At 45.0% G+C, this 11,530-nt stretch overlaps 1 protein-coding gene across 1 annotated transcript in view; it reads left to right on the top strand.

Annotated features, from left to right (window-relative positions):
- SEC14L1 (SEC14 like lipid binding 1) overlaps positions 1-4,408 on the top strand; it is a 51,164-nt gene extending 46,756 nt beyond the window's left edge. Inside the window, exons 14-16 of the mRNA XM_024206282.1 lie at positions 590-768; positions 1,411-1,512; positions 3,853-4,408. Coding sequence (XP_024062050.1) covers positions 590-768; positions 1,411-1,512; positions 3,853-3,868 — 297 coding nt within the window. The 3' untranslated portion in view covers positions 3,869-4,408. The remainder of the gene's footprint in view (positions 1-589; positions 769-1,410; positions 1,513-3,852) is intronic.
- The last annotated feature ends 7,122 nt before the right edge of the window (positions 4,409-11,530 follow it).

Here is an 11,530-nt window from a genome sequence, read left to right on the forward strand (position 1 = left end):
CTAACAAATCACCATATTTGGGGTCAGGAAGGAATTTCCCTCCAGGTCAGATTGAAAGAAAGCCGGGGAGGGGGGGGGGTTCGCCTTCTTCTGCAACATGGGTCACGTGCTGATTTGAACTAGGGTAAATGGTGGATTCTCTGTAACCTGAAGTCTTTAAATCAAGATTTGAGGACTTCAGAAACTGAGCCAGAGGCTATGGGCCTATTGCAGAAGAAGGTGGGTGAGGATCTGTGGCCTGTGATGTGCAGGAGGTCAGGCTACATGATCATGATGGTCCCAAGTAATTTACCCCATGAGGACTGAGGTCTTGATTTTAAGTTCCTTGTGTTTTATTTTTAACACCTCAGCAGTAGAGAGGTGAGAAGGTCTGTTTGTAATTTTCTAATGTAACTTTTGTTAGCCCCCTGTATCAGGAAAGTCTGGCTGGCCAGTAACATTAATGGGCAGAGGAGCTGGAATGTCACCATTTGAAAACACTTAAAGTGCATGCTGGCAGTCTCCTGCTGTCTGAACAATGAATTTCATTCCAACATGCAGATACTTGACTTTGTATTAACAAGTTTATTTCCATTGTTGCTGCTTCCAGGGGTCTCATGTGACCAGATGGCCTGGCTTCTATATTCTTCAATGGAAATTTCACAGCATGCCTGCCTGTGCTACAACCAGTCTGCCTCGTGTGGATGATGTACTGGCATCTCTACAGGTCTCCTCTCATAAGTGCAAAGTGATGTACTATACAGAAGTGATAGGATCAGAAGATTTCAGGTATGTCTGGTCAAGGTCTCAATGTCAAGCATTCTTTTTTGTGTCCAGCTTACTTTTTGCTTTATGGTACAAATACCAGACGCCAAATCCACTAAAAAAATAAATAAATCAAAATACTTTGCTATAGTTGTCTTGGTTAGAAAGCACGCGGTGTGGACTTGTACTGTACTTAAAGAATCTACATAGTGTAAATCAAGCCCAATGAGAATAAATAGAAGGTAGCCCTGAAAAATAACTAGCTTACACCACAAGAGAAAGTGAATCGGTCTCATCTTAGTTGCTAATGGAGACTTAACCCATATCTCAAAAACACTACTTGATTTAGCAGACTTGCTGGGTTCTTACTTAAAAGTTGATGCAAGTTAAAACTAAAGGACGCGCCAGTACTATGCTTAGCTGAAACTACTTCTAAGTCTCACTTTCAAGTGCAATAGATTTCTCCAAAAACATAATTGTGGTGCCCAGAGATAGTATTTTTTCTTGTTACACAAGAGAGCCTCTCCATGCTGACACTAAGGTTATAGAAGGTTCTTTAGGTTTAGTTGGTATAGTCCAGTTGAGTAGTAAATTGCACTTAAACAAAGATGCATAGCAGAACTTCAATCTCCTCTTCTGAAACCTAAAACTTCTGTCTTATTGCAGAGGATCTATGACCAGCCTTGAATCAAGCCACAGTGGATTCTCCCAGCTCAGCGCTGCCACAACCTCTTCCAGCCAGTCCCACTCCAGCTCCATGATTTCCAGGTAGTGCCACGGCAAATGAAAAGCAAATGGATGACATGGCTGGACCCTCATCTGTGGCAGCTGACTGCAATACAGCATATTCAAGTGGCATTTGCAAAAAACAAAACCCTTTTATAGCTAGTAAAGTCGCTGTTTGAGTTTCAGAAGGTGGCGTTTCTGTTCAAGTTAGATCTGACAGCTAGTCCCTAGCCCCTATCTCAGCCATAGATTTTTGTAAGCATGCTTGCACAAATCCTAACTGTAAAATACAAGGGCTCTCTTGGAAGGAAAAGAGTAATCAATGTGCTGATGAAGAATTATTTTTTAAAAAATTGCCTGTAGATGGTAAAAAGCAAAAACAATCCTACCAAAAATATTCCATAGTGCATTAGAAAGCAAACACAAGCTCTTGCCTTCTTGCCACATTATGGAATACCCTGGGATCTTCCAACTGCTGCAAGCAATCCTGCCACTGCCACTCACTTGCACTGCTGTTCAAGAGACTGAGGAGAGCAGTTCCTGGCTATTGGCCTGTGCAAATGGAAAGTCATTACAGCAGAGTTGCAGGCAAGCCATTAACACTAATACCTTTTGCATGAGCACATCGTTGGGGCGTCCCAACTCTTTAGGATTTCTCTGACATTTAGGATACATCTTCACAGGGATAAAAAAACCCACGGCTGGCCCAGACACACTCTCCAGGGCTGAAAAATTGCTGTGTAGAGCTCTGGGACCCAAGGAGGGCAGAGGGTCCCAGCTCTTGGGCTCAAGGCCAAGTCCACTGATCTGGGCTAGTTGCGGGTTTTTTATCCCTGTGTAGACATACTCTTAGGGCTAAAAGTAAATGTAGCCCTTTCCTTGAACTTACTTTTTAAGCACTGATGGTGGGAAGGAGGGCAGGCTCTCCCTCACCATGACCCAATGGCTGGTCCAGATTGGGTCCTTGGTTTATTTCTCACTTCATTCTGGAGTCACCTTTTACCCACTCCACTTACCTGCTACACTCCACAAGCACTCATTTACTGGGATTTGCTTTATGCTAGGAGAATTAGGCTTGCTCCTTAAATCAGTGAGGAGGCAGTGTGGCTACAGCAGTTAACCTTTCCTGCACTTGCTCTGCCTCAAATTCTCCTTTCTGGCCTCATGTACACTAGGAAAAAGCAGAACTTTCCAGCTTCCATTGGTGGCAAATAATGTAAACTGCTTTCATTATTGCAATCACCAGTGGTGAAGTTCTTGTCTAGATTATCTTTTTCCACTCTAATACATAGGTCCCAAGCTGTCGTCCTTGCCTGAGGACTCACCTGATGTCAGCTCAGGTTCTTTACCCCAAAGCAATTAGCTACTGAATCTCCAAGGCACACAGAAGATGTAAATGTTGAGTCAACACTTTTTTGATAAGTGAGCTAAAAACACAGCATTCAGAATGTTAATATTTGATGTGCCACCTGGCATTACACTGCAGTACAAGAGATTACAGCTTGGAACCCAGCACAAGTTGCTTATTTAGACCACTGGTCGAAGGCCTTTCCCTTGCTAGAAAACTAAATTGTTCATCCAGTTGGAATAAGTTGCTGTATTGCTAGAACCATTAATAGCTAGCTGGATAGGATCTTAGAAGGGCTGCAATAGCCTTGTTTTTGCTCATGGGGAAACATTTGCTGGAGTATTGCATGTTAGGGGTTTACTTAAGATAACAGGCTGCCCTGTTGGAAGAAAGCTGAGCCCTGAGAAATTCTGAGTAAACATTTTAAAATGTACAGTATTTGTACATCCCGGTTTGTGGAAAAAACAAACTGATGTGCAGCATGTGAAGCACAACACTTGCAAGCCAATGCCGGCATGGAGTGTTGCTAACAAAGACGATAAAAGCTCAGTATTAATAAATCAGATTAGCTATGCTGAAAAACACACCCTAGTGCACTTGATCACCCCAATCAGGCACCTTCGACTTGCAATCGGTAAAGTTTGCTTTAAAATCAAAGGCAGAGGTGGGGCTCTCACTGGCTGCCAAGAATATTGGCAAACTAGTGCTGGAGCAAAAAACCGCCCAGATGTTAAACAGGTCGACACCCAGTGTATGTACAGTATATGGATTATGCTGGTTCTCCTACCCTTTGTATAAACTACCTATAATCCTGCTTACTGAGATTTCCTCTGAAGAGAGGTAGTTTAATACTTGATCCACAGGAGCCAGTGTTCCCAGACACAGAGGAGCTAATGCCAGAGAAGGCACTATACCGTTAACTCACGTGGTGACATTTGTGCCTGTTTTCCAAGGGTACTTCCCTTTTTCCAGGTTCTAAGGGCTCTACCTTGAAGATGGTCCCCTCTTTCTCTCTCTCTTTCTCTCTCTCTCAGATGGCGATTTTGCTGACAGCTGTAAAGAAACCGCTTCATTCAACAGTCCACATCTGCCCTGAGGTGTCTGGCTTTGTAGACCTTTTTGAGTTACAGCCACTTTTCAAGGCTGAAGATCTCTTGGGTTTTTTTTAGTTAGTGGCACTTGAGGGTTTCCTCAAAGTCTAATGCATCTTTAAAAACTCAAAGCACATGACAGCACAAACAGTTGAGGGGTTAATACACCAGAAAAGCAAGATAAAGTTTCCTCTTAGTGAAGTGCTATGGCAAATAGGACTTACTTATGCAGTTTGAAATAGACCTGATTAATTTTAATACCTTTGGTCTCCTCTTTTTCATGTGATATTGCTGTTCTTCCTTTCTGCCAACAGACCATTCTGTTGGCTTTTCTCCCCTGTATTACCAGTGTCCTGTCCCTGCCCTCTTGTCCATATTCATGAATTGCATATCAAATTCTGTAAATGTTTTGTAAACATATTACCTCACTGTTGGTAATAAGAAACGGTCTTTAAAAGATTTTTTTATTGTTATCAATAATAAATGTGAACTGTTTGAAAAAAAAATCAGACTCTTTGTAGCAACGGCAATCTTTGGAATCAGGTGTAATGTACAGTGGAAACTGCTGAAGGGTTTAAGTGTCTCCCAGTGGGATTCTGCAGTGCTACCGCGGGACTGGCAAAAGAGTACTCTACTCTTCAGCCCTTGCTGTGGTTTACCTTTTCAAGATGTAGCTTGGTCATTGCAAACGAATGGGTTTTTCCAAGCGGAGCATAGGATCTAGGCAGCAAGGGCCCGGTGTATTGGAAAGGAGGGGTTGCCTTTTCCACAAGGAAATTGTCACACAGTGTGATAGGACCCAGCTTCTCAGAGGAATTACCCCATAGCCCATCTTCCTCTGGTATTGCAAACTCAACCCACATTACGACTAGCCAAGAGGAACCACGATGATTAAAGCAGGATTAAAAACTTGGAGAACAGCGCCAATAAATCTGTCACTACGTAAAGAAACCACCTCTGTGCTTTCACTGGAGAGAAAACGGTTCCAAATCCTTTGATCCAGGTTTGGCGCGATAGCTGCTCTACCAGCAGAACCAATGCACTGCAATATGGTCTGTGTTTTTGATGTAATCGCTGTGGCTCACAAAACGTTTTCTTTGAGCCAGAGTCCATTCTAGAAGTACAACATGGGCACGTCTACTTGAATTCAGCTGACTTATCACAAACTGAAATTGTTAGCCACCTGAACAAGTTCAATAGTAGAGGCTTCTTTCATTCACCACCCTGCACATTTTTGTCACAAGAGTGACCTATGAAGAGTGTTATTCGTTAGTTGAAATGACAAGTCTTCAGCAAAAGCTGAGGTAAATTTCAATAAAGATTCTAAAGCAAAGAATATCTCTTGCCTGCCACCTGAAGGTAAACCTACATTAGCTTCACATAAGTGTAGAGCAGGTCTAAGTTTTACCAAAACTTTTGGTTAGGGATGTGATTTGTTTAACTAAAATGGCTATTCCGATGTAAAGGTAACTTACACCAGTATAGTTGTTCCCTTTGAGTGCTAAAAAGCACCATTATAAATGCATAAGGGTGTTGTAATGTTCAAGTATGGAGAAGGCCTACATTTTTACCTATGGCTCACCATGTTAGCATTAGAGTGAGTGGCAGTCCTTGCCGGCCTGTGCAGCCACCCAATTGCTGATCCGGTTTTGCCTGTTGCTTATGTACTGCACAGGCAAGAGGTAACCTAGGCTTCCCCAGTTATGTGCAGGGCTGCCAGTTGAGGGGAAAAAACTCTTGACAAATCACATCTCCAAATCACTAATAAACATGAAACTCCACATTGTTTTTAAAACTCTCCCTTTTTGGTGAAAAACTGCCAGTGTCCATTTATTTGCAGTCATTCAGATTTTTATACAAACCTGTACAGCCTCTAAACAGTATCTTTAAGAATTGTGAAGTTCTATTAGCAAAAACAGAGATGGCTGCCTGGCTTATTTGAAGTGTGGCCAATATTTTCATGCAAGGATAAGAATGAACTACCTCTTTGTTGATCACACACATCTGCAAAAGTCTGACAGTACTGGCACAACCTAAAAACACTTCAAGCCCCAGTTGTTGTAGAAGGCGCTTAGTGAGGTAGTGCTAAATCAGCGGGGGGGGCTGGGATGCTGTTTAATTTCACAAACACTAGTGCAAGGTAATGCCTTACACAGCTGCTACCCATCCTGGTGCATGACACCACAAGGGAGTGATCCTGTTTACTTATGTTCTTGTATTTCCCCTCGAGTGTTCATATTGAAACATAGGAAAAATACCTGAAACAGAGACACCACCACTTCCCTAGAAGCAAAGGGTGCCTTAATAATCCTGCTGTAACTGAAGTTTCAGCATACGTGTTCCCCTTAATCCCTTTCACAATTGTAAACCAACATGACCATAAAAACTATGTCTGTTTTGGTCAGCATTATAGGCTGCCTGATTGACAAAGCCCTGGCTGGGATGATTTAGTTGGGAATTGGTCCTGCTTTGAGCAGGGGGTTGGACTAGATGACCTCCTGAGGTCCCTTCCAACCCTGATATTCTATGATTTCCCACTTACACCAGTCAGAACTGAAGCTGAAGCACAAGTGTAGTTACTTAGAGTAACTAAGAGTGTGTGTGTGTGTGGGGGGGGGGGGGTCTGGGTATTCTTGCACACCCTTTAACTGAGAGAGCTTCCCTTGCTCCTGCTACATAGCTGGATGGTCCCTGACTGTTGATATGTCCACACAGCATTTTGGCACAAACCTCCTAGGCCAGGGTGAGAGACGCAGGGCTTGTGCAAGCCCTCTAAAAATAGCTGTATAGACAGAGCTCTGAAGTTGCCACTTGGGCTGGAGCTCAGGCTTGGAATGGTGTGTAGACATACGGAGACAGGCAGTGGTGCTGTGCGCCTGACCCTGCGGTGACTTCAGCAGCTTTGAAAGCTGGGCCCATGCGCTATAGCAGACTCCTGATGTTGGACCATACTTGGCGACCCTTTCCTAGCTGGGACCAATGTATGGCCCGGGTTTTATGGAAAATGCTGGAGCAGGGGTTTGTGAGTGTGACAGACTCTGTCTCACTGCCCTATAACCGTGCTAGTCCATCTCCCATAACAGGGGTGCTCAAAAGTCCCCCATCAAGAGCCTCTTAAATTGAGCACACGCCAGTCCCATTGCTTAACAGGGAGCTATGGCCCACAATAATTACAGGGCTCAGGAGAGGATGGCTGATTTATGTGCTAATAACATACTTGGTGCCTTATAAGACAGAGTGTTCGGAGACCTGCAGTTGATGTGGGTTGCTCATTGATCTTAAGAAGTGGGGGGCAGCCCTGCGCTCCATTTTAGCAGTTCATTTGGTACAGCAGCCCTATCCTTTAAAAGGCATACAAGGGAGCGAGGGGGCTGTTACAAGGGGGAGTATACTTGCCTGTGCAGTGAGCTTGAATGATCAGCTAGCTGTGCTCCCTGTTGCAACTGTGGTGTCACCTGCTGGTGTACAGTACGCTCACATCTTAATTTAAAGCAACTACTGCCAAAGCATTGGCTTTCATCTGAATGTAACGCTCCAAATTAAAATCAGGCCACAGGCACTATTTGAGCAGGCTCCGGCAGCCAGCTGTCTCACATGCCCAAACACCAGCTCATGGGTTTGGCCTCATTGCATTCGTACTTGGAATGTTTCTTGTTTGCAGCCACTAATGCTATTAATGACAAAGCAATGAAGGCTAATTGATGGTAAAAGTAAAATTCTTCCACTGAGCCCTTTCAAATAACGTTGTGCTGCCACTTTAAGGCCTGCATTCGCTACAAGTATGACAATGTCTTGGGTCTGGAAAGAAGGAGTCTTAAAATGGTCGCTTTCTGCCAGACTGGATTAGATCCATGGTAGATTTCACCCCCAGCAAAAACTAGTCAGCAGCATATGCTTCAGAGTAACACCACCACAGGCACTAGCTGTGGGCTCCTAACCCCCATAGTTAAGACAGGTTCTAAGTCCTGAAGCATCAGGTTTCATATCCCTCCCTTTCAAATGTGTTAATATTAACTGTTGTAACTAAGCCAATCTTAATTAGCCATTACATTTTTTTTAGATTTTGCTAATTACAACATCCTGTGGCAATGAGGTAACAGTAGTTCCTTTTAATCAGTTTAAAATATGCCACCTTTAAAGTTCAGTAAATGTTTCCTTGTTCTTGTGTTGTGAACCAAGTGAGCTGTTTTCATCAGCAAGCTGTAACGTTCAGTACCAGGAAAGTCAAACAGCTGGGGGTTCCCAGTCATTGACTGAGCATTAATATTACCCATAGGCTGGTCCTGCTTGATAGCAGACTCACCACACTTTGTTTCAATAGTGTTACTTACTGCTTGCATAGGTCTAATCTGGCCTTGGCTGACCCATGGGGGCTGGAGTTTCTTTACTATGCTATAGGAAGGCAGTAGACTAATGCTATGAAGCCAAGCTGCAGCTGTTCTCAGCAATAAACAAACTCCCTCCCTTAGTCAAACATTGCTAGCACCCATATTTGGCCACTGTTTGGGTAGCACATTCTTGGGCCAGATCAACAGGCATCAGCTAACTAAAGGTCAGTAACAAAGCGGCAATTTCAACAGGTTTGTGCACTGTCCCAGGTTGTCTCTTTACATTGTTGCTGAGCCTGGTGAAAGGCCCAGACCCTCCCAGCATCTAGGGGTAACTAAGCCATACATCTGCTAGCATTAGAAATAAATTTGATGAGGCTGCAACTTTGCAAGGCCATCCCTAGCCTGTCTCTTAGGTCTGCAGAAGGCATTCCAAGACAGCTCCGACCTTGACTGTGCACGACTGAGCCAAGCTTTCCTCTAGGCAGTGTTTTATAAAGGATGGGTGTGAGAGAGATTTTTTTGGAGCAGAAGGTTGTCCAGTGGTTAGGCTCTAACCTAGGCCTTGGGCTAGCTGGGAAGCTACAGGTGCTCAGTGACGTAGATTATTGAAGCGATTCTCCATTTAAAAGTAATTAATCTGCTGGAAAGGGGGCGCACAAAGACCAGCAAACTTTGCATTAGTCTCACATGCTTATGCTTAGATATACTTAGGTAAGCGCAGTTCTAGGTATATGTGGCCCTGCCTCAGCATACAGGGATGGGTTAGATGACCCTTTCAGGCTCCCTTCCAGCCTTGCCTTTCTGTGTTTGCTACTTTCTACAGCTATAGTTTTTCGTCTCCACTAATGTTTCAAAAGGAGCTTTACAGTGAGATGTTTGTCTGAGGGCTGTGACTCCTGCTACTAGGGCAATGGGCTTCCCATCTCCGCACTTACATTTCCTAAGCAACTGTGCTGATGCATAATAAAACATGCTGAACTTTGACTGCCAGAGCCCTGGCTTACTGCACTTCAGAAGCAAGAAGAATGTCTGATCCACAGGGGGGGCCTGAAAGCCATTCCTGTAAACACAGCTGATGGGGAGTGGCTTAGTAGGAAGAGGACAGGATGCTTCTTCTCCCCCAGCCACCCACTCTCTAGGAGCAGGAGAGCTCTTCTGCTACAGACACAGAGGACGCCTCTCTGCCAGTTATGAATTCCATGGCGAATGGCAACTGCAAGAAAATACCCAAGCTAGAAGCTTCATAAATCACCTCTAAATACGTCCCTATTTTTAAATGGCTAAGATTTTCCAGAGTGACTGGTGCTGTTGAGGGGTGGGGGAGGAAGGTCCCTTAAAGGGGCCTGCTTATCAGAGAATCTCAGCCACTACTTCTAACAAGCTAGCTTCTTATCTGACCTCTGTAACTGCACTGCTTAAGAACCTAGGAAAATCACTTGGTAGTGGATATAAAGATATTCAGATACACTGGTTAGGCTACTGCATCTCCTTCTACTGCAGGTTTACCCGAGGGAGCTGGTCCCATGACTAATTACCCTCACTGTTAAATATGTGCAACTTTGAACTTCGCTGACTGCAGGCTCCAGCCACAGGATCTTGTTCTGCCTTTGTCTGCCAAGGCAGTGACCCCCCCTCTGATATCAGAGACTTCACTCCCTGACTGCGATCACACAGGCACTTAGTCTTATCTCTGATAAGCTAAATCGAGTTCCTTCCGTTTTATTTCAAGTTCTTGTCCCTGTGGGAACTCCATGTCAGGATGCAAGCACTCCCTGATGGAGATTTTCCTCAGCAACGACTATGCCTGCATCCTACACATCCTCATGCTCTGGTAGAAGGGTGTACAGGGAGGGGCGGATCTACCCTCACGCCAGTTCCTTCTCAACTGCCTGCAGTCTGAGGCAGAGCATCACAGTGTTTGTTACAGGCACAGGGCTTGCTGCTTTTTTCTCTTATTTTTCTTTTAAAGGGGTAGCCATGTTAGTCTTGGGATTTATTTTATTTTTCTTTATTTTTCCCCCACTATTTAATCATAGTTCCCCCCTTCCCTTCATCATTGTGCTCAGTCTGAGCCTTTGTTCTATTTTAGGCCACCACCTGCAGCCTCTCCTAATGGGTTATGCCCACTATCCCAGGCTTCAATCCCTGGCAGCCCTACCACAGATCTTCTCCCCTCTGGGACAGGCATTCAAGCTGCCTACACTGCATTGGAGAGCCTCACATTCCCTCCACGTGTAAGGTCTGCACACATTTCAAAAGCAGATCTGGAAAACATAGGGACACACTAAATCTATTGTTGATGGAGCATTCTCTGAGATCCCTGTGGTCCAAGCCCCCCATGCATCAGCTTTGGCTGCTCAGAGTGGCCCAGTGACAGTTCCTGCTTCAGTAAGCAAAGACCCAAGGGCCGTCAGAGTTGTCCAAACTGTCTAAAAGAAGAGATCCCATTCTCCAGAATGAGAATCCAAGGAAGAGTAGGTGTAAGAAGACCTCATATTCCGGCCTGGGTACCTCTGAGGCATCTACTTCCCTCTGGTACTGAGACCTGGGCACCAGTTAAAAAGGTGATGCCAGGTACATCCAGTAACCAACCTTGAGTGGCATTGATGTGGGCACTGGACTTATGCCTCCAAAGCACAAGGACTCTTCCAAGAACAAGGCTAAATCATCATTGATATCTTCTTCAAGATCACGGGGAAAGCACCCAGCCACCCCTCAGTACCGTCTCCAGTACCCCTGATGTGCTGACTCCAGAGGACCCCAGACTTCCTGATACCAGCCGGGCTCCTCTGCACATGAATCTTTCGATCCTGCAAGATTCTGAGTTACCTTTCCTGAGGGTTACCAAGAGGCATCCCCATCCTCCCACCCACTGGTGCTGCCTTACTTCCGGAATCCACTTACCTTCCAGTCTTACCCCACTCTGCCAAGATAACTCATCCTCCAGTACCGATGTGGTCAATGGGCCCGCACAGACCTTTTGAACAAGCTCCCCTGAGAGATACCAACTTATCCTCCGAAACTGATTTATCTGCCTGCGAATTCTCAACCTCAGCAGGTTACCAGCCCCTGGTACCAACACGACCAGTGGTACCAGCATTGCTTGTCGCTTCGCTGGACATGGAAGATGACACTTCATCTGACTCTGAGGTATCCATACAAGGCTCCTCCACCTTCCCACTCCAGCCTCCCTCCTTTGAAACGGACCCCGAGAGGAAGAAACTCCCAGCAGGAAATACACCCGGCAACCCTGGCAAGGACAAACATGGGGTCCTGCCCCTCTTCCATAT

The sequence above is a fragment of the Terrapene carolina genome, unplaced genomic scaffold (genome assembly GCF_002925995.2).
Source record: "Terrapene carolina triunguis isolate 2854851 unplaced genomic scaffold, T_m_triunguis-2.0 Scaffold192, whole genome shotgun sequence".
NCBI lineage: Eukaryota > Metazoa > Chordata > Testudines > Emydidae > Terrapene > Terrapene triunguis.